The sequence below is a fragment of the Typopeltis vanoorti genome, chromosome 4 (assembly GCF_054136105.1).
Source record: "Typopeltis vanoorti isolate ZY-2024b chromosome 4, IOZ_Tvanoo_1.0, whole genome shotgun sequence".
Taxonomy (NCBI): Eukaryota; Metazoa; Arthropoda; class Arachnida; order Uropygi; family Thelyphonidae; genus Typopeltis; species Typopeltis vanoorti.
Genome location: NC_143552.1, coordinates 156784887 through 156809679, shown reverse-complemented (window position 1 = coordinate 156809679; position 24793 = coordinate 156784887). Strand labels below are relative to the sequence as shown.

Genomic DNA, 24793 nt, shown 5'->3' with positions numbered 1-24793 from the left:
CTAGTCCTCACATCCCTACTAACAACACCTTATTCAACTTTCATGGATGACCTCTTGTTATGGCTCCTGTAGCAGAGTGCTGAAACATTTCCCTTGCATCAATCCTATAAATCCCTATAAGCAACTTGAATGTTTCCATCACATTTTTCATGTTTCTATCATCTCTTTTCCTCCTGTTAACCAACTTCTGCATCCACACACCTTCAATCTATCCTCATAGGGAACATTCCACAGACCACTCACCATCTTGGTCACTCACCTTTGAATCCTCTCAACCGCTTCCTCATCCCCAAGAAACCCAGGGGACCAGACTTGAGCACAGTAATCCAGATGTGGGCGTATCAAGGCCTTATAAAAAATTAACTTATCTACATCCCATATAATGAGAGATTCCATTCTCCATATACGAGGCTCGTTCAGAAGGTCCGTTCTGAATTTACTGCCAAATAAGGCATGGGAGAGGGGGATCGCGCATGCGTGATAGCAGAGTTATTCATTAGCTAGCTGTTGATCATTTTACGAGTACTTTCGTTCCATTATCGCTTGTTGTCTTCTGCGAATAATTTATGAGTACTGTGATAAAACAATCCCACCAGTTGCAAGCTTTGTAGCGTGATCCGGTTTCTGTTGGCGGAAAACAATAGTGCTGCAGAAATCCCCCGACGACTGTGTAAGGTTTACGGGCCTAACGTAATGAGTGTCAGTAAAGTTAGGCCAGTGATGGCAAACCTATGACACGCCATGCCGTTTTGGGTAGCATGCCAGCGTTCACTACAACATGACAAAAATAAATTTCAATAAAGGATCAGTTTGGCGGAAGATTTAATCAATTTAGAACACACAGTTAAAATAATCAAGTATCCGGATGTAGCAGCATAGACTACTATGGAATTAAATTTTTTCCAATGGCTACAAATTGAAGAATTAGAGCTGCAGTTAGCAGAGTTCCAGGCCAGCATCTGGACTCAAGTGTTTGTTGACCTGGGGGGCTCAACTAGAGGATCTGGAAACAAATCGCCTGCAGAATGCCAATACGAACAAGAAATTTTGAATGCTTTTGAATCTTGGATGTTTTATTCCTCACTGCGTGTCCTCCACCCCCACAACAATTCAGTATCTTAATTCATGCATGGGACCGCTGATAGTTTTGATTACTTTACAGTTTTTATTAAATGCAATAACACTTAAAGTCCCATCGAATAACGAGTTGTTTTTATTGAACTACAGTTTCGCCCTCTGATGCGAAGTTTTGATTGATTTGTCAACATACGAAAACATTGAAGAACAATGGACTTCACGACAGATAGTGATCGAAACCACCTACAGTCACAGCACTTTTTCCCCTTATCCAGTGGCTTCAATTCCTGAACTGATCCAAGTACTGCCACACGACATACCTGCGTGTGCAGAGAGTTTTCCAAGACTCTTTGAAGGTGAACGTTACAACACATCGTGTACTACAGTCACTTTAGCCTCAGTCAAAACGGAAGGTTCTCCATGCCGCTGTTTGACTGCAACTGATCCAGTTTCCCAAAAGCGTTTGATTCATCTCGTAATCGTGGAATTTTGAGGAACAACAGAGTCGGGATACTTCTGAAAATCCTCCACAACATTTGTGTAAGACCAATAGCAAAATAACTCGTTGCTCCTGGGAAAGTACCATTTTGCTTTCCTCATAAACAAAAGTACGCAATGGCCCCCAATGCCCGACACGTGGTGGATATATTACACGATAGCGGCATGCAGTCCTCGTGCGCCATCTATAGGAGAAACGAATAATTAGAATTGAAACACTTCGATGCAGCTCAGCTTCAACTTTGATCAGCGCAAAAAATTCTTAATTTTCACTCCATTCTCCAAATTTAAAATTATACATTTCACATTTTAATTATAAACATGATTAAGATTTTAATTCATGCAAAATAAAGAATTACGTGTTTTTTTTTTCTTCAAACGTTTTAAGCTTGGAGTTTCATACTGAAGAGCCGTTCTCCCCTCCCCGTCGAGGTTCAGCACAAATATTAGGTGAAAGTCGATAGTTCAAAACTCACATAATTTTCTACTCTGCCTTTTACTGTCTGACCATAGATCCGAGAACCTAGTCTGGCAACCTCCCAAGAAGAGTCAATTCATGCTGAAGGGGAGAAAGAAATAAAAGATGTACGAATTGGTCACCAACACGCAAAACCACGTGCTTTATACGTGAAATTTCCAGCTGTTATGCAAGCAAAATAGTTATCGCTTTAAAAACTAGAATGATCATAAAAGAAAAGTTAATTTTCCGACGTGTAATAATAAACAACTCATCCCACAAGATGGATTGATTACCGTATTATCGGAATGGATTCTCCTTCTGACATGCGCAGAAGTGTAGACGAGGTCTCGCATCTGTGGGCATACAGTAATGTAAAAGGAACAGATCCTTAAAATATGCAACTATTGAGTGTTGGGTCTCATTTCAAAGAAAGTTGGCACTTCTTATTCCGAAATGATGGGAACCGCTCTTCTAAGGCATCTTTCGTGATTAAATTCGTTTCCCTGCTTAGATGGATGCGACTGTTTATTTTCCTCTGATTCGTATTCAAAATACAAAACGCTTAGCTTTCTTCAAATCAGTGTTCCTAAGGTGACCATTTGAAGCCGATGCTGAGAAAAGTGAAAGGGTTGGTTTCGTGAGTGCGAAACCGTCTTGTTAAAGTACTGCAAAGAACCGAAAAAATCCCAACCCACATTTCAGAACGGAAATGTGTTTTGGCATTGTATGTGCACCCAAACACGTACTCAAGCCGATTTAATCTGACTGCAAGTATTATTAACTGGAAGGATGGTGCTGACGATTTCCACGGACGGTATGTACGGAGTATAACGAGCGATCCTTACTCATTATGAACGAACAGTTGGATATTCTTTGAATATCGTTGTGTCATCTTCAGACTCCGTTCTGAGTAACCCAATCTGTGGGTCGGATCTACTTATAATATAAAGAGAACTGTGCTCCACGCTTGTTACTTGAAACTGGGAGATCCTCGAGACCAGAGTCCTCTCGTATAACATTACTGATTCGGCTCCGTTTACGGATCTGAGGTTGTCTTGAAGGGACAGAAAGAAAATTTGACAGAGCGATTTCTTTATTTCTTGCAGGTAATCTTAACAAGTGAGGTAGACGAACTTCCTGAACTTTCTTCTGGATTAAACTGATAACTGTATTTCTGAATTTGTAATTTAGAACGGAGCTTAATAGTTAAAATATGCCTAATAAACAGCAACTCTTTATTAAAATTCCTTTGCGATAACAAATAGAGCAATCCGTTGTTTTTGCAATTTCGAGCACAAAGTTTTACAAGAATTTATAAAGCAGTCAAGTATATTCGCAAATGCACAGATAATATGGAAGGAGTTAAAAGCCGAAACAATTTATGAATCGTTTAACGAACGCACTATTAACAAGAAGGAAAAGTGCACTCTATAAATAAACTCTCGCTTTAATGGAGTAATAGGAGATAAGGGTCCGTTAAATCGCGAATTTTTTTTTCAAATAAAAATATTATTAACATTATACTGCAATTTTATCAATAACAAAAAAAATGTTTTACACACACTTTTAGATATATAAATCCTTTATATTGTTTTTTTTTTTCTGATGAAGTCTACAAATCGGTAACATTGACACAACTTGATAGCTGAAGGTTACTGTGAACGTGTCGGCTGGAAGAATGAATCAATCTTCAGTTGCTTCTCACTCGCATGTTCTTTCTTAATAATAACTGGACGAAACAAAAGAACCAATTACAGCACGATTGGTGTGATCACTTGCTAATCAATCGCCGAACATATTTTGTGAGCGGTGACTCATTTATGTCGGCTAAATTACTACAGTGTTTTTCCAACATATGATGGCCTATTCGCCAAAATTTGTCAAAAATAACAGGAAATTAATTTAATTATAAGAAAATCTTGGTTAAAAGCATTTTAAAATTAACAGGGTGTTAATTTTCACATGTGACATTTCGTTAAATCGAGAGTTTACTGTATACAGAGCTCTCAAAAGGAATTTTAATACATTATTTTATTCTCGCTTTGTGAAACTTGTGCGGCTTGTTAAAACTTCCTTCTGGATTTTGATTATTGTAATATCGAGCTTTTATTAGGAAAAAAAGCTTTCGTTTCTCTTACACAATAAGAATGAAGACCTTCAACTTTGCATTTGCTCAGGTAACAGCTTACGCGGCATCTATCCAGATAAACGGTTTCTCATTTGATTGATTTTTAATAACATTAAAAATATATTGATTTTTATTTATCGAATTTACTTTCTACAATATTGCCAGTGATCTCGACGAATCTGTTTTATACTTCCTCCTTCCCTACCCCGAATAATAAAACCACCAAAAAATAGAATATCGTAAGAAATTCACAGAAACTAAATCTCAGCTAATTTCTCGTTGGAGTCGATATTCTGACCTAATAAATAATACTTGCCCTTAGTTCGTGATACTGAGGCGAGGAAAAAGATTTGCTCACAACTTCGCTCATTGATCATAACAAAGATGTTGCGCCTTTCTGTTATTACCACAATGCAAAGCAGTGAACCCAAGGAAGGCTCTGAGGGGAGCAATGAAAATTTTGCTTTCAGACCGTATCGAAAACTTGCGGAGGTGAAAATTGTAGCTACGCCACTCGTACGAATCCCCCCCCCCCCCACACACACACTTTATAAGTCATCTCCCATAATAGCCTGGGAAGCGACTTGACTTTTTTCAATTTACAGTTTTGGATCCGTTTAGGTAAGAAGGTGCATAATAATTCTCACTCACCCACAGATTGCTTTGGCTTTCTTTTTATCTGGCAAATTCATTTTTATTATAAAAAAAACTAAACTGCAATAAACCACATTAATCACGGTTAATATGAACTGGTATTTCTGTATATACAGCAAGCAAGTACTGGGAGACATTTTCTTTTAAATTTTTCATTTAAAAGAGAATTTTTAACCTCAAAAGGGGTTTGAAGAGGAGTACATATCCCTTAAAACGTTTGCATATTTGAGATATATATTCTATTCATTTCTTATGAGAAACAAACTGCAAAGCTAATATACATCCACCGCGACAGGGGAAGAAAGAATCGAGAGCTTTGAAAAAAGCCTTGAGAAGGTGTCTATTGAAAGCTTGATGTTACGGAAGGAGATGTTTGTCCTCCCACAACATCAAGCTTTCAATAAACACCTTCTCAAGGCTTTTTTTTTTTTTTTTTTTTTTTTTTTTTTTTTTTTTTGAGTCTAAGCTCTCGATTTTTCCCTCCTCCTCTCGCAGTGCATATTTTCAATACGGCAGTTACGCCACTTGATGCACGGAAGTATCATGTAGTAATTAGAAAGCAAGAAATTCAGAAATAAAAGGATTAAACATTTAACATCTTACCTGACTTCTCTCTCTGCAGTGGTGCTGGAGACGGTTCCTCTAGCCAATCAATTACTAAAAAAGAGTAAAATATGTAAAAACATTAAATTAATAATGTTAAGAGTTGATCTCTTTTTACCGAAATCATTTTAAAATAACATAATGTGTAACATTTTCAACCGCCTCGAGTGAATATCCAAAAGAAAAATTTACTCAACTTTTAATCTAATATCGCTGGAAGTGGGAGCAAAATAAAATGATAAATCTAATCTAATCTATCTATCTAAAAATATTAATATAATACAATATTTTGTCACAAAGTACTAAAATAGACGATAGTTGGCTTGTATTTAGATATTTACGTAATTACAATAGGCCAACTATTGATGCATTTCTCTCCAAGGATTTACAGTTAAGTGGGAATCATAAGAAAGCTGAAGAGACGAGATGGGATCCATTTGTATGTTATCAAGGTAACATAACTTTGAAAATGTTTCTCGTATCAGAAACTTGGTATTAAGACGTCCATAATAACCCATTGAAGGAAGAATTTTCTACAAAGTTCTGATGTCTAAAGAAAATTAAGACGTAATGCTTTACAATGAACAGGATGTTAACGAAGTGCAATCAGAAAGTCTCATTAGGAAATAAGATATCTTCCAACAATAGGCTAGTCACGGACAAGTAAGTTGACTACTCATAAACATAATTGCTAATCAAAGAGAGGATGAGAAGGGAGATCGTAGCTGCGATGGCTGGAAATTGCATGTTCATCTGGCCGGGTTGCCTGTTTTGCTGGATTAAAACCCTCCACCTCCGTATGAGACCGACTGATTCACCTTCAGTCGAAAAGCCCTGATCAAAGTTTCTTCGCACATCCTAAACGAGATTCGAATCCAGTCTTTTCCACCAAAGGTCTTCGTCCATACCGATTGAGCTATGAAGGTTCTCCCTAACGAAGTTAGCTATGTTGATGTAATTTAAACGACTGCGGATAGACCGGTCATTCTTTGGAAGTTAGAAGAGAAAAACTAGAGCACATCCCTCTCGCGTGAAAGTCATGCTTTGGGTAAGAATTATATAAAGTGATTAACACCGTAGCTGTTTCCAGTTTACATATCCTGGATCATTTTTAGATTCGAATTTTTATTATCCGTAATAAGACAAAGTAAATTATTTCTTTCAATTACAAACACTAATAATTTGCCTCTCTTATTTTTCTGCAAAAACGCTGCTGCTATTGGGGGAAGCCCCCAATAGCAGCAGCATTTTCTTGGCGTGGCCACCGAAATAAATTTTGTTATTCAAGTGAAGCTAACTGCTAAAAAATATAAGCAAGTAATTAGAAAAAAAATTAGTGTCTTGTACCGTTAAATTAGTCATTTTCAGACACATCAGCGTTAAGCTATGTATGTATAAAGATTTTGAAATTTGGATTCTCTTAATTCTAGGTTGTTGGCATAAATTCTCTTTTGGAACTAATTTCTACAAACGAATTTTTTCAATTTATTTTCAAAAGGAAACCACTGACATCACGCAGAGGTTGATAAGCAACTTAAAGGAAATGCAGAATGTTTTCTGCCTGAGGATTTCAAATAACCGGTAAAAAATGGGTCACAACTTGTTTAATAGGCGAAATGAGTTTTAGATAAAACTCATTTCGCCTTACTAAACGAATCCAAATTCTTTTTATTTATTTATTATTATCAAACTTCCATGCAGGTCAAGCCTCATTAGGGAAAGGAAAACGTAGGAAAGAGATAAGATAATGCTGGTTAAATATTATTGCGCGAAGGTCAGCCTAAATATCGCTGTATGCGTGCTTTTTTTTTTTTTTAAGATAAAATAAGAGACGGGAGAAAGCGACAGTAGATGAAATGATTAATTATCGTGCCTTTACTACAAAAGATAGTTCACCAAAATTCGAAGTAGTAGATGAATGAATAAAAATGTTATACAAAAAAGTTATTTTATAACTTAATCAAAAAGCTTCAGAATTAATATCCGAATCGAATAAATATATTCAATGAATAGCCAGAATGATGTATTATAATACGCTTAATAATACATTTAATATATATACACTGACAAGTAATGATGTCATGATGTTGTTTGTATAAAAGATGATGAGGCCACACTTCGACTACTACATACAGTCTTATATTCTGAAGACATATCTAGAAGACACGATCAAGTGACATCGTATGAAAGTTGCCGAGTATAAGGTTCGAGTGAGAAAGTGAGGTTTGCACAGCTTATCAAAAAGACACAGGGGAAGTGGGCGATAAGAGAACAAGAAGTCCTCTCCAGAAGCTGTGTAAAAGGTGCTGTAAACAAGGTAGTGAGCAGAAGTTTCGATACATGCGTTAGTGAAATTGACTGATAACTAACGACACCTTCGAGAGAATAACGAGAGGGATGATGAGTGTTGTGTAGAATCGAAGAACTTCTCGTAATGAGTTTCTAATTATAATACCTGTAGTGAATTCCCGTTAATCCAAAATCTGTGGTCAAGTAGATAACTCAACTGTTATGAGAAGTTTCAAGTTCGCATCCCACAGATGTCATAGACAATGGATGATTTCCGTTGTTGTTTATAACACTAGCATCTTTCTTATCGGAAAGATGTGCCTAGTAAAAAAAAAAAAAAGTCTCTAGAACAGCGTTTCACAGGTTATCTAACTCTTGGCCAAGCTGCGGTAATAAACAAGGTTCCTTATCTTTCTCTTGGGATCATTGAAAAGGTCTTATTAGTGAATGATGATAGCACTCAAAACAAGTTTTTGAAAACGATCTCTATGATAACTATTTGAGAAAGTACAGAAATAAATGAAATATTTAAATAGATCTAATATATAAAATATCTGAAATAAAATGAATTTTCCACCCATATTTTTTCCCGAGGGTAATAAGTGTTTCTTGTCGATAAAACAGGCTGCGTAGGACCTCTTACTCCAGCTGATAAATATTTAATACGCAGTTTACCAGATGTTAATTTCGACCGCAAACTGCTTCAAGCTTGTCACCTTAGACCTGTCGAACTTAATACTGAGCCTTTATAAATTATTGTAATTTATATCGATAACGAATATAATATCGAAAATTATTACAATAACTATTTTCTGAATTTAAAATTTTGAGAAAGTCCACGAATAGAGGGCGGAAGATGGCGTAGTGTGTGTGTGTTTGGTGGATTAAAAAGTGAAGATGGTAAGTAGAATATTCTCCTGGTGAGCCCTTAAAAGTAGGACGTAACAGTAATAAATATGGAGATTCAATCCTGATAATCATACTTTTCATTTAAGTGCGCTCTAGTTTGAACAAGCACTAGAAGGAATCGTTCCGGGATCAAGGGTTAGGGGACGACCTCGATTAAAATGGGCTGATAACATCAAAAAATGGACAAATTCCTCCCTTTCTCAACCGACATCAAGAACAACAGACCAAGATGATTGGAGGAGGATAACAAAGAATATCACTTACCAGCCATGAGTGACCCAATTGTTGATTTAGGACTGCGGGAGAGAAGAGTTTGAACTTCAAGAATCTTTTCAAGAAAGTGTACACAATCTATGGGAAAATCCTTCTGGCTCTTATTAGATGAGTCATTATCCTAACAGAGCGAGTCTTTTTCTAAGTAGGCTGTCAAAATCACAAAATTTGAAAGTGGGGAATCGAAATATATCTCTATATAGTATATATATATCTTAATGTCATATATTGTAACTGCATGTTTACATTTTTAAACCGATTAAATTTTCATTTTAGTTTATAAAATGAAGAACAAAAAATCTGAGTACGAAAAATCTGCTTCCCCTTCAGATATTGAGATATAATCGAGGGAAATATTTAAATCTAACAGAGAACTTTAAATAATAATAAAACTGGAAATATCAAGTTATCCTTATAATCACATAATATCCACCGCAGTCTGTACGTACAGTCGAGTATCCGAATAATTATTACATTTTCTGAAAAAATTTTCATACTGAATTACTTTCAAAAAGTTTCGTTCACTTAAGTAAACTAACCTTTAGAAATTTTGAATATGCAAATTTTAATAAGAATAATATTCTTGACTGAGCTCCCGAAGGGACGCTACATTAGTTCAGAATTTGGAAAATTTTACTGTACGCAAATTGAAACAAACCAGTAATTTATATGATGGCTTTTTAATCAAGTTTGATTTTGTCAAAATCAAATTAAACACGTATAATTACTGGACTTAGTTAATTAGTACTATTTAATTTTATTAATTTTTATGGCTATTTTGCCTATTACTATTTATTTAGAGAAGTAACATGGAAAATTTCCAGAAATAATATCTATAGTACTATTTAATATTTCGATTCCTGCAATTAAATTAGTTAAGTGTGTTATCTTTTAGTTCTTTAGGACATCAAAAAACAGGAATGAAATAAACAGGAAATGAAAACGGGAACAAGTTGAAAAGCCGAAGGAAATAAATACCTGTAAGATGTGAACGAGGTTGGAAAAGAGGCCACGAAGATGAACTCTCTGGCTTGCTAAGACTAACTCAGAACAAAATACTCTAGAAAAGACGAGGATGGAATAAATCTAATAATGTTCGTAAGATACCAACTAAAATAACGAGCCAAAAGGCATCACTTCGGCAATGGAAAATTATCTTCGTAAGATACGCCTATAGAGCTTTTAATATAAAAGCAAAAGTTCCGAGTTATGATTGCGGCTAGATTTGAAAGAATGGTGCTACGTACAATTTTATTCTCTCTCGCATAGTAATCATGAAGTTAAGGCTCGGATTTCATTGGGGATTAAGGAGAGATTCAAGGGTAGTGATAATACAAACTGCTGTTGAATGATATATGCACGTAAACACAAGAAAGATATTTAATTAACTAAATATTTCGGTCTGGAAATAGCAGACCATCCTCAGTGGTATTACAAGAACAGTTTTAAAAAATACAAGCTAGAATACTTACAATAGATCGTTAAAAAAAAACGGGAAAAAAAGCACAAACTGCTGTTTTTTTTTTGTTTTTTTTTCCCTCAGATAGAAGAGGTAAAGAAATTAAAGATGCAATAAATATTGAAACCTTTATGAAATTAATACATTACAGAAGATTATCAACTTATATAGGAAAAAATACAAAGCAATTACATTAAACAAGAGCAGAGGAAGATGCAAGAAGAAATGCATCAATGCAGATCCCATGTCGAGAGGCTTGGCAGTTGCTGAAACACCGACCATTCCAGGACAATAAAAAGAAAATATGTACAGGAAGAGGAAGGACGAAATGGATACTAGAGTAGAAAAGATATGGAAGTTTAAAAAGACAGAACCATATGGCCCTCTATAGAGTGCCTAAACTCTGAATGCTAATAGAACCATAATTAGGACTATCATATTTCGAAATCATTGAGATGAATCAGATTCTGTTTGTATTCACACATCCTCGCTGCCCATTTATTTATTGTTTCAGGTGTTAAAATTGTTAAAGGAACCACGCTTTTCTGATCACGAAAGGTTTTAATTCAATTTATTATTAAATCTAAAGGTTGACAATTGAAACAGTTTCGCTGAGAACGCATTTTAAATAAGCTGTCTTGATAACCAAGAAACTTCCGTAGATTGCCATTATTTTGGGATGCCACTTCCCATCGTAAGATGTTTAAATTAGTTCTATAAACAGACCAATCTTTTCTTAACCTTTAATTAATGATTTTCCAGAACTTTTAAAAAGAAATTCTATATCAGGGAGAACAGCTCCTCCTCTTCTTCTCCCCCCCCCCAAAAAAATACCCCCGACTCCATATGGAAGAAGCAATTAAATTGATTAATGACTTCTTCCCACTGCATCTCCCACCGAACTCGTTCAGGGTTTTTACAAATAGTCCCTGTTCATCAGTAATTTCCCCTCAATCTCTTAAACAGCAACTAGCCACCATCCATTTATAATTTAAATTTCAACATCAAGCAAGAGAAAACTTTCTCCTAGTTCCTTTTTTTCTCTGTCTGGTATACCTGGATAATTATTTATTAACAGGGGTCAGATTAAACAAGACAAAACAATCTATTGCGTGTTGTACTAGAAGAGAAAAAAAAAGTGATTTTCTAATATTATTCCAAAACTTCTCATTAGAAACATCAGAAAATATTCAATTTTACAATTAGAAATATACAGCAATATCTCTAATCGCCTAAGCATTCTGTCCACACACAGCACTTTGCCCTTATGGATTTTGTTTTCTGTGCGAGAATGATATTAAGACCGCGTGACATTCTTTCTAGAATCATCACGAAGTACACGATAGAGAGTTGTTCCAATTCTCATTTAGGAGTACAAAATATGAGTTCTTAAACATTTTCAATTTAACTTAATTTAATCAACTGATGAAATCCGGATAAGAAGACTATGTACGGATATCGCATGAATATCGTAAGAGACATCCGAGAGGTTAACATGTATAAAATGAATTAAAATATGTCAGTGATAAGAATGAAGTAGAACAAACGTATCGAAGAATAACAGAAGCATAAAAAAAAAAAAAAAAAAAAAAAAAAAAAAAAAAAAAAAAAGGTAAGGGAGTTTTTAATCAGGCCAAAAAGAAACGAAGGCCATGAGCAGTATATTATGTTAGTATCGTGATTACCTGTTAGTTCGTTTAGCAAGAGTAAAAACAATCGCTTATCGATCGTGATCGGAGCGATTCGTAAAGATACTGTAGACAGGCAAAATAGGAGCAGAAAAATAGAAAATGAGATGGACATCAATAAATAATAATAAAATTTCCGGATTATGTCAATTAACATGATTTTTAGTGCCTAAAAAATCCCAAGTTGGAAGCCTCAAAATCTGAACCCGGTTTTGGACAATTACCTGGAGGGGGCTCCACTTTAGAAAGGCACGTGAAAACACACCCATTGAAGCAACAACTCTCGTTGGTGGAAGGGCAGTCGCTGTCGTTGTTGCACTGTTTGATTTCGCACTCCAGAGGAGAGACGGGCACACGAGGAGCAGGACACCGCCACGACGTAAGGTTGCGACCGATGATTCTTGTTAAATAACTCTTCGTTTCTTTCTGAAAAATAGAAGAATTTTAAATTCTGGATCCAGGAAGGCTCTAAAAAAATTTAAAAATAAAATCAATACTCCTGTTATTTGCGAATTCCTTACGGAGCAGGAACGAACTTTCAAATGTTTTTTTTTCAAATTAATGAACTTTCAAAAGTTTAAAAATATCAAAGGAATACAAAACAGTACTTAATGGGTTTTATTTCATATTTTCATCATTTTAATGATGAAAGCAACTGCTCTTCTAAACACTGAGTATTTTTAAACGCTATAACTTTTCTTCCGAACATCAGTTCACGGTACTCCTTGTCTTATTAATTTTAATAGAAAAGCTTTAACACATCGCCACCTGCCCGTGGCAATCAAGCAAGGTTGGTTGACCATCACAAGTCATTATTGAATATATTTTAATATTTTTTTTTAACCTCAGATGTAGGTACGTTGATAACATGCAAGACCACGCGCTTTTCATACATTTCCTCTAGCTGTTACTTTAATATTCGTGTCAATGCTGAGCACTGTCCTCAAAACAAGGAATTCAAGTCGGAACAACCAGTCACTTTTTTTCCTCCATATCTTCGTTAAAGAGTCCCTGAACACTTTCCTCCAGAGAACGAGACCTGCTCTATTAATGCAGATAATTATCAATACAGATTGATGTCTGGTTGGCTCAAGGACTGAAATCTCACTGAACGGTTCAGGGACTTGGGAATTCTACAAAGTAAATAGTTGATGGAATAAATGCTCTTACCGGTCAGGCATTCATATTAGACACGACTGATTTTTTTAATTTTAATTTTTTTTTGGGGGGGGGGACAAACCACGTCGATGCATTTAGCTTAAGAAATAAATGAATAACTATAAATATATAATACATTAAGACATCTTGAGGAACTTTGAAAGTTACAAAAGTTTAAAGTCGACTAAATCTTTTGTGAATACATCCACATTTAAGGAAAACTTCTGCTTTAAAATAACGAAAAAATTTGAAATGCTAAATTAAAATAAAATGTTATACTATTTTTGTCGTGTTATATTCAAAGGCAAATCTTAAAAACGGATTCGCAGAGAACTATTATGTACAAGTCTGATAGTGCATTGTTCAAAATTTTCACCCATTTTGCTTGTTGGCTTCAATGCTTGATAATACAAAACTCCCTCATTTATTTTGAAAAGTTGATTCTAAAATTATTTTAGAATCGACCAACAAAAGCACGTTTCCTGTGTTACCCTACAATCATCTTTAGTTGGTTTAAGACTAAGAAAGCGACACGGAAGGTCATTTCATGCGATTAATTGCTGTGTGAACTAAATTTAGAATTTCAGGAAGTTAGAAATAAGTCATTGCACGTTGTTAACATAATTAGAGTGCGATGATTGCTTAAAAAATAAATAAATACAAGCCAAGAATACATCTAATGTTTAGCAAACTAATGGTAAAATAACATTTAAAAATAAAGTTGTTACCGCTTACACCTAGACATCTCACGATCTCTAGGATGTCAAGGCCCTCTCTTAAAGGACCTTTTGAATTCTAGAGATCATACGATCACCAGTCTTCCCCATCGTCAGTATCAGCTGAGATCGTAAAGCCAGGAAACTAGCCATTCTGAGAATAAAAAACGACAGGCGAAAAAGACAGCAGAGACGAACCAAGTAGTTATTCAATTAGCAAACACCAGATAAACAAGTAAATTTCACACATTTTAATTATCCCCGCAAATTACTTTCCTTCGTGTGCAAAAAAAAAAAAAAAATTATAAATTTCATGTATCACTGGTTGCAGTTGTGACAAGGGAGATACGCTGATAATATCAACACTCGCGTAATGGTAGCATCAAACAGGATTTGGAAAGGTAAATTACTATCATCTTAAATCAGGGAGTGAGAGGTATGATTGAAGTCTGATTAACAGACTAATGAATTACTGACCATTTAAAACTATATATGTAGAAATGTATGTACATTTAATCATACAAATACAACATTTATTTTACAAATGATATTCTATCTTTTGCAATTTAGCTACTTGAATACAAATTCTACCCTACGGTTCTTCTTTATGAACTGGTCAATAACATCGTCATAAAAAGTTGGTTGCAACTTAATTTTCCCAAGCAACACGCACACTTGTAAAAGCTGGCTGAAGCTCACTGGCTAGAGCTACGTTGACTGCGTATGCCTGTATTTAAGACGACGTGAAGGGAGCGGAAATGGCTATGCGCGCGCATGAAATCACAGTGTTGCTGCGAGGACCTGGAAGCTCCTACAACCGAACAAGCCTATTTAGCTTTGACTAGACGAGCAAGCATCGGCCTTCGATACAGAACGCAAAGCTCAATTATTGCCGGGCAAGTTTAAGACGTCTTCTGTCTACAAAAATAAAAGCCTAAATGGAATGCTTATAAATGCATGCATTTATTAACAAATAAATATGACTTCTTTCTCAATTAATGAGCTTGCGGAGCAAACATGGAGAATTCGCTCCTGATGAAGTGCAGCTTCGGTGAGCATGTGATCATTAATACTGGATAGGTGACGACTGGAAAAATGCCGTCAGGTCTGACGAGTCCTAGTTTGTGCTGTATCATGCTGATAGCAGAACTAGAACATAGCAGCAACAACATGAGGCCTGGACCCAGTAGTGGGCTATGAAAATTTTAACAAAGGGCTCGCATCGTCGAGGAAGAAAAAAAAAAAAGTCTAACTTAGCCCGTATAATACTTATATTGCGACTTTGTAGAGCTTCTGACAGATATGATAATTCCTGTAGGGCATCAATCATTAATGCTAGTTCTTTTAAAAATTCCAAATTGAGAAGTCGGTTTAAAAAGCCCTTATATTTATCGTTCGATGCAAAATGATTGCATAAAGCTCGGTAATTTCTCCACAAAGCAAGAGTTGTTCGTAAACTCGAAGCTGCCCATCGTGGTCCAAACACACAGCTAAGATCTTTAAAATTTCGATACCAAGGTCTTTTGCAATCGTATTTAATTCTCGTTGATTTCTTGGTGACTAATGATAAAAAGCATATAATTTATCCGCAAATATTTCAAACTGATTTATTTCTTTAATGTTTTTTATCGAATCATCTAATGCTAATTGTAAACGATGAGCGCAATGCCAAATCACAATGTTGGGAAATCTTTGTAGAAGTTTGATTGCAACCTGATTTGTTTCCTAACATTACACTAGCTCCATCAGAACAAAATGCAATGAGATGATTTTTTAAATAGTTATCAAAAAATCCATATGAATTTAAAGTAGCAATTATAGTACCATGTATACATTCTGCGGTGGTATTTTCTAGTTCTACAAGATTATTAAACAAAAAGAACAAGGAGCTCGCAAATTTGAGAAAAATTTAACAAAGGGCTCGCGCGAGCCCTTTATAGCTCACCACTACCTGGAACCTTCCTGCCAAGTAGCGACACCTGAGATTGGTTGCAGGGACGTAATGGTATAGGGAATGTGTTTCTTGGCGCACGTTAGGTTCCCTAATACCACCCGAATGATATAGACTACCTTAACATCGCTGCAATTTACCCATTATCAAATGGGTACTAAAGTAAGATAATGGGCAGCAACAGCAACGTGCCACCATCCAATCTGTAACAATTAAGCAAGGCCATGGAATAGCGTGGACAAACATCCCAAAGGAACGTTTTGACAGTTGAATCAATGCCACAGAGAATAAGGCAAAAGGGATATTTCGCTCGCTATTAAATGCTTTTCTCAATAAAGTGGCCACTCAGTGTATACTGAATCGTGATAAGTCACCTATTAGCGACTTTTCACGAAGAAAGTTTTATTTCTTTCATCGCAATAATGATATTTATGTTCCTAATTAGGAACAGTGATTCTATTAACAAAATACAAATCGTGTTATAATATACTGTAGCTGCATGTTGAGAAACAGAAGGCACGCACCTAGAAGTAAGACAGCTGAAAGACATTAACCGTGGTCACTGCCTGAAGTATTTATCTGCTGCAAATTCCGGCTACAACTAAAAAAATAAATAATAAAAAAAATAAATAAAAAAAAAAGCCAATAGTCGGAAGCGAAATTTAATGAATCTAAACATCATATAAAAATAAACAAAAAACAAGTTAAAAATAGCAGACGCGCGGTGAAAGGCTTAACGCACTGTACTTGGTTACGCGAAACTGCTACAAATCACTCTTGAACCGATGTTATGCTTTCATCCGCAGACAGCGCGGAATTATTTTAATTTTTATTACTTGCCGAGAGTTTACGAGAGCAGTGATGACAGCTACCTTAAGGGTTGTCTGAAATCACGACAACGTTTATGTACGATCTGTTTGTGTTCATTGCGCCAAACGCAATTAACGATTTGCTTACGAGAAATCAGGCCATGAATAGAAAGAAACAACAAAAGTGATCGAAAATGTAAGAAAAGATAGTGTGGACCAATAGCCGTTCCTTAGTAAAGTATCTTAACCCTGCGGAGGTCGCGGTCGAAAAAATTGCAGCGTAGTTCGCGTGTATCTGAGAGATACGTTCATTACTAGTATGTGCTAAAATGCGATAAAACTTAAAAAAAAAAAAAAAAACTGCAAATATCATGCATGATGGTTTATTTATTTTCAGTTACAATCTAGAAATTATTGAACAAAGAAACAAAAGAAAAAGAACTAAACCAATACTATACTAACATCGGAGCTCGCGGTATCTTTCAGATACAATTTACTATCAAATATCACATACCCTTACATGACACGTGTTAAGTCAAAACTGACTGCATAAACAGTGTGGAATATCACTCGTAATATATGCATGCGCAGCTACTCATGACCTCCAAGCTATACACTGGACATGTGTAAGAATATATATATAAACAATTTGTTTGTATCTGTCAGATCAGCCGCGACCTCTGCAGGGTTAAAACAATTATATAAGTATAAAAAATATACAAGTTCAATAACTACAAGTGATTATTTTTGAATAATTAATTTTACTCATTTTCATTTAAATTGATTAATTTCTTTAATTATAATTTTTCAAATTCTAAAAACTAAGCTAAGGTGGCGCAGTGAACTTGCTTAGATTCCCAAAGTCTTAAAACTTATTTAAAAAAACTCACACCTGAAACTCGGATAATAAATTTAGCAACAAAACAAGTTCTCAGGTTAAACTTTTTTTTTTTTTTTTTTTTTTTTTTTGGCGTCAGATGCTTCAGAATGCTATTCAGAAACTATGCCAGACAAAATAATATATTAGTCTGGGCAATTGTTTGAATTGATCGTGCAATTTAAGCTCTTTGGTGCATTCTCCATTTCCTTCCCCCAGACGGGGTGAGGGATAGGAAACTCGCCCCACATAAGGGAGCTGAAGTCAGTGACACCATCTCTTATCCTCTGTGACCGTAGTAATAGTGCCGTATAACTGCTTGACCTTGGCTTCAAACATGAAGTAATTTTATCTACGAGTTCTACGTAAGGGGTTAGGTTACGTAAGATGAAAAAAAGACAGAATCATTAATAAGACAGGCTTATTGTGAACTTTGCTGAAATGCATCTTTATTTTCACCCGTTAATCAAAGAAAATACCATGAAGGATGAGGAAGCAGAGAGAGGAATTACTTGGGAGCGAATTATAGGGAAAAACCAGCACGCATATCAATTCTTTGTAGAACTTCCAAATACATATTTCGAATGCTACTCCGCTTGTTGAAAACGAAATCGTTTAATTCGAAAATTTTCATCGGAATTTCGACGTTACCAACCAACGAACATTTCATTTCATTTGCGGTCTATGTGTGTGTGATTATATAATTTTTGCTGTTGTTTGGTTGGAATTATGTGATCGCTGAAGCAGCTAATGCGTTATACGACCAGCGTAGACTTTAATAGACTGCAAATGAATTTAAATGTTCGTTGGCTGGTAACGTCGGAATTCCGATGAAAATTTTACGAATTAAACGATTTTGTTTTCACCAAGTGGAGTAGCAAAAAATATAATTATTTGAAATTGGGTCATTCTCTTTGAAACACCCTGTACTACAAGCCTATAACAGGTGCTTCAAAGAGAATTTCAAATAATTATATTTAATAATTAAAATGTGGTACAGTTATGAAACAAAAACTATGAAGTAAGGCCTAAAGTTTCACTCACCACAATTACAAATGCTCAATGTGCCCTCCACCTGCTGCACCATAGCTAAATTCATCCCAAACGCGTCTGAGAGTGTCTCCTGTCACAGAATTTAATGCAGCCGTGATTCTGGTTCTGAGCTCATGCAAGTCAGCGGGTAATGGAGGAACATAAACAGTCTTTTACGTCTAACATTGCCTCAGCGTTGGTTTCTGGAGATCTTGGAGGCCAAGAGTGTAGTGCCAAGTCGTGGGGGTCCAGTGCGTCGAATCCAACGCTGAGGCAATGTTTCGTTTAGAAACTGACGAACTTGGAGGTTCCAATGTGGCGGTGCTCCGTCTTGCTGAAAAATGTGATCTTCAGATTCTTCATTCAGCTGTGGAAGTAGCCAGTCCTGCAGCATTTCAAGACAGGAGTTTCCAGTAACAGTGTTTTCCTCAAAAAAGAAAGGGCCATAAACTTCTGACAGAAACCGCGCAAAAAACATCAAGTTTTGGTGAATCACGTTCATGTACAATTTCATGTGGATTCTCAAGTCCCCATATGCGAACATTGTGGAGCGAAACTTTACCGCTTAGATGAAAGGTTGCTTCATCACTAAAAATCAACCTTTGTAGGAAGGAGTCGTCCTCCATGTTCTCTAACAGATTAGCACAAAAATCTGTTCGTTTTTTTTTTTTTTGGTCACCTACACGATGAACCAGGGGAGAATGCTGGTCGTGAAATTTACGCTTGCTCTTGTTATCATTCAGGGAATGAGAGGTGTGATTGAAGTCTGATTAGCAGAATAATGAATTACTGACCATTTAAAACTATATATTTAGAAATTTATGTACATTTAATCATACAAATACAACATTTATTTTACAAATGATACTCTACCTTTTGCAATTTAGCTACTTGAGTGCAAATTCTACCCTACGGTTCTTTATGAACTGGTCAATAACATCGTCATAAAAAGTTGGTTGCAACTTAATTTTCCCAAGCAACACGCACACTTATAAAGGGTGGCTGAAGCTCACTGGCTAGAGCTACGTTGACAGCGTATGGCCTGTGTTTAAGACGACGTGAAGGAAGCGGAAATGGCTATGCGCGCGCATGAAATCAGTGTTACTGCGAGGACCTGGAAGCTCCTACAACTGAGCAAGCCAAGATAGCTTTGATTAGACTAGCAAGGCACAACGCAAAGCGCAATTATTGCCGCGCAAGCTTAAACGTCTTGTGATTACAAAAATAAAAGCCTAAATGGAATGCATGCATTTATTAACAAATAAATAGTACTTCTTTCTCATTTAATGAGCTTGCGCAGCAAGCAGAGCAAGCATGGAGAATTCGCCCCTGGTAAGTTCTCGGCTAGCACGACGAGTGAACTTGCGCGGGCTTCGCTGAGAAGCCTCTTGAATTCGTTGCACATTCCCCTCTGATGTACGTGGTCGTCCGGGACCGTTTTCCTTATATAAACACCCTGTTTCTTGAAATTGTCGATACCAACGACGAATGTGTTTTGTCCAGTGGTGGATCAATTCCGTAATCATGGACTCAGTCTTCCTAAATTCGAGAACACAAAACGCCTTCTGTTGACTAGCGCCATCTTCTCATTAACTAAGAAATACAGGGCGTTTCAAAAAGAATGTCCCGATTTGAAAATTGTATATCTTTGCAACCACAAACGAATGAGACTTTCTTCTGGTCTTATAATAGACCAGAAGAAAGCGTTGTACAATAGGTTCGATTTAGTTTGTCGACTACACAAACTTTTTCTAATTTTTTTATTTTATTTTTATTATTATTATTTTAGTGCAGCCAATTCTCCAGTTAGTTGAACTGTGCATACAAGTTAGGGTTTACAGAGAACTAATTTCCAACCACGGATCTCAGAAAAAAAAATCGACTGCACAATTTACTATTTTAAGAAATACTAGCATTACGGTTTAGGATCACAAGATGGCAACAGCCGACCAATTTCCAAAAAAAAAAAAAAAAAGTTCTACATATACTTCCTCTGAGGAATAATAAGTTAAGATTAATTTTCAGGCTGCATGACCCAACTAAGAACAGTTCGGTGCATAGGAATAATGATACGTACAAAAAAAAAACGTTTAACTAGGTGGATGCATTTCTTTCATCTGAGAGTTCATTAGGTAATTAGAATTATTATGAAACGTATATTTCAATGGGATATTGATTCGAACACTCCGAGAAGAATGGGTTGAATAAAAAACCCACATAAATCAGAGGTAAAAGACAAAAATTATTTAAATTTAAAATGCTAATGTTTAAAAAATTACATAAATTTAAATTGCTTAAAGTTTCTTTAATACATGATTTTCGTTTGAAAACAGGTTGGCAACCAACACTAACAAGAAATTCATCAATAAACGTAATATTTATTATTATAAAAGGCCTATGCCGACCCGTTCGGTCAGACCACGACGAACACCAGAAACTTGTTAACGAAAAAGTGATTAAGTTTCTGATGTCCGTTCATAGATCAGTTTGTCTACCAAGCAGACAAACTGATCTATGAACACACTTGACTTAAGCGGTATCTGCATTAATTTAAAAACTTTCAACCAATCCACCTTTCTGACAGTGTCTTATGGCAATGTTTGTCAATAACTTTTCTAATCATGACCCACTGCAGAAAATATATTTTCCACTGCTACCTAAATTTTGTCTTATGAAGATATAACAGAAGGTTAATATCACACATGTATTTATTAATAATTGAATCACAATGCCAAAAAGAGTCGATAAAAAAATTAATTTTTTTTTAATGTCATATTTTCTGCCGCTTCTGTCAAACAGCAAGAGTCATGCGAGAGTTTGTAGATCGATTCTGAAACTTTTTTTTTTTTTACCAAGTGATTGCGATGTCCCATTTAAAAAGAACGAAAATATCACTGGTCCTTCCAATTAATGAATAAGACCTGTATAAAAATTCATTTTTGGTAACCAATACAAGCTGGCGTGACCTGTAGGAGACCTTGACTTTCTCTTTAAAGTTGCACCACCTGGTGCCAGATATTTCGACAATAAGGGAACGATCATCTTTGTATAACTGAAGATTTCAAAAAGACAAAACTGTACCCAAATATAATTATGGCAGTATTTTTGATTAATTCCTGATTCTGTTACATTTCAATCGTGTCAGTAGTTTCATGGTAAAATGTGAGCATACAGCGGAGCTGAGTTGGGTTTAGTTTATGGAATGAGTTAAAATAGAAATGCCAAAATCAGCATGAGGTAAAGTGAAAAATCAACTTAGTAAAGGAAGGCAGTAAAGGTGTTTTCCCACATGGGAAAAGTCTCGTTTTCTTTGGGAACTTATGTTTATCTATCTTCTTATTCCTTTCTCCAATCCGTAATTTTCTTTGATTTTAACTTATCCATCTGTCTGTTCGCGAAAATAACAGAGCTGTTCTGGATGGACAGATTTCGATGAAATTTCGTATTTTTTATATAATATTAAGTTTGTGAAGTCGTTTCAGTTTTGGTTTCGATGAAAAAACAGAAAATTGCACATTTTATAATAACAAGTAATATTTCATTCACTGTTTAATATGTGGATAAAATTATGCAAGACCAATAATTAGAACGCCATTAAGGAGAAAAAAAAAAGTTCTGTCAGGACATAAACGGTGGTTCCAAACGTTTGAGTGCATCTTAGGCAGTCGAGCATGTGCGGAACAACTTCTTATTCAGTTCGGCGAAGTCTGCTGTTAACTGAAGAGAATGCTGCTGCAATAAAATGTTCACCACCTTGTCAAGAAAAAAAAAAAAAAAAGAAGTTACACTTGGAAAGCGAGTACTCCAAATTTTACCAGACATTCTTGTAGATCCAGTGAACAGCCGTGCTTTCCTGAATTTTCATGAAAGCCGTTTTAAAATCAACCGATTCCTGGAGGTGAGGAGGAATGGATGTTTTATCACAAATGTTTAAGCGTTGTCATAGCGAGTTGCGCAAGAAGAATCCTTAATACCACGTTTCGTGGAATATTCATGGTGAGATTTGCTGTTATTGCCTACTGAATTTATCACATCCGAATTCTATTGTCGTCAGCGCCTTCAACGATTGAGCTCCGCATCTCAAGAAAAACTACCACCGTTCACAAGGTCACTGTAAAGTGACATATTCGTGGATAATGAAAAAAATAGAAATATATTTGAAAAGTTGATTCGATGCGGTTATGTGCATCGAATCAAACATTGGGGAGAGAGAAGAAATCCCCAAGTAATATGTTTTTTTTTTTGGGGTTTTTTTGTTTTTAAGGGCTACTTTTATAATGAGATACGAGTGGAGGGGAGAAATTCGGTTTAGACTTTTGGCACTAAAATTGAAACCTTTAAAAGTAAAACTCCTGCACAGAAGTTTTACCATCTTAAGGAGATACCATCTTTTCAAATTCCTGTTGCAGAAATTTTCAGTTAACTATTCAAGGCTAGCCTAACTTCGCATATATTTGACTGATGACCTGCGTTACTTTCAATATTTTTTCTAGAAATAGCGTAGAAATGCCTGTAAATTCGATGTTAGTTACAAGAGTTGATTTAAGGAGCATTCAGAGAAGTACTTTTTAAAGTAATATCGAATTTATTTTCAGCGTGTCTTAAATAAAATTGAAGAATGGAGAAGGTCTTGTAATCATAATACTGCAACCTTGGTGTATTTTTCTTCCGTTCAGGGCTGTTTTAGTACAAGATTCTTCCCCATTTATGTATTACGTTTCGCAGACGTCTCGTAGAAAGTACGTGGGTCACAGAACACTTTGTTCTGTTTATCTTTCTTACACGAGAGTTCAGCACGTGTGAGAAAGATCAACAAAAGGGTGACGATACACGGCACAAGAAGCGAACAGTTTCTGCAAACTCGCTGCGAGTGCTCCAAATCCTGAACTTTAGAGAATATCAGCACACTCAAAAAATTTATGAAAAGGAAAAACTTCATAAGATGGTAATAAAAACACTTCCTTCAAATGATTTTTTTAAAGATGAATTTGTTGGCAATTCTATCGTAATGTAACCAGATCAGTGGTTAACTTTTACTTGAAAGTTGATACTGCTTAGCAGGGAAAAAAAAAAAAAAAAAAAAAAAAAAAAAAAAAAAAAAAACGATTTTTCATAAGATAAAATAAAACTGAAGACTTATCAAAACAACTATAGAAATAGTTTTCGTAGTAGCCTCCTTAATGTTGGATCGGTAGGAGAAAATTGTAGGTTCGGGTCACCTATTAAAGGAAATTCTGCTACACCCTTCATGTCTTGTACCAGTGTCCCAGCTGTCATAGCATTTAACCTTGCGGAGGTCGCACTCGAAAAAATTACAGCGTAAGTCGCGTGTACCAGCAAAGATTGGTCGAGCCTCTGCTACTAATGGCTCGCGTAAAAAGTTAAACAAGTGTGAGAGCGGTTAGTTGGAAGGGAATCATTCGTTCGATGTTGTTGGCACACTCTCCCTCGATGAGTCTTTGGACTCCCTGGAGGTGTCACATAATAATAATAATAATCTGAGAAATACATTCATTACTAATATGTGCTAAAATGCGACCTACGCTGCAATTTTTTACGCTGCAAATATAATACATGATGGTTTATTTATTTTTAATTACAATCTAGAGATTATTGAACAAAGAAAAAAAAAAACAACTAAACCAATACTATACTGACATCGGAGGTCGCGGTATCTCTCAGATACCATTTACTATCAAATATCACACACCTTTACATAACGTGTTAAACCAAAACTGACCGCATAAACAGTGTGGAATATCACTCGTAATATATGCATGAGCAGCTACTCATGACCTCCAAGCTATACACTGGATATGTGTAAGAATATTTATATAAACAATTTGCATGTATCTGTTAGATCAGCTGCGACCTCCGCATGGTTAAATCCCACAGCTCAGGAGGTCCAGTGCAAGCATTAAGAGAGCTCAAGAAAAGCACTTGAGAATCTAAGAGCAGGCAGGTCGATAATTTTTGGCTAGCCAACCTCAGAAAATGGATACGTCATTACTTCACATGTTTACAAAAACGATTCAATATAAATGATGCACGTCTACCCTTCCGATGGAATGTCAGTCATCGAAGAAAACACGAATAAAAATTTTGCAACTGACGTCATGAATATTTTAGTAAACATCCAATTCTTTCTTTTTGAAAGCTTGAGAGTGCGGTCCCGTATCACCTTTGATAGTGACGGGAATGGCATTTCCTTC

General features: G+C 35.8%; 1 protein-coding gene across 1 annotated transcript in view; it reads right to left on the bottom strand.

The window, feature by feature from the left end:
* LOC150107783 (WAP four-disulfide core domain protein 1-like) overlaps positions 1 to 24793 on the bottom strand; it is a 78106-nt gene that overhangs the window by 29069 nt on the left and 24244 nt on the right. The window contains exons 2-3 of the mRNA XM_090392187.1: positions 12263 to 12464; positions 5421 to 5474 (exon numbers count right to left, since the gene is read on the bottom strand). Coding sequence (XP_090248313.1) covers positions 5421 to 5474; positions 12263 to 12464 — 256 coding nt within the window. The remainder of the gene's footprint in view (positions 1 to 5420; positions 5475 to 12262; positions 12465 to 24793) is intronic.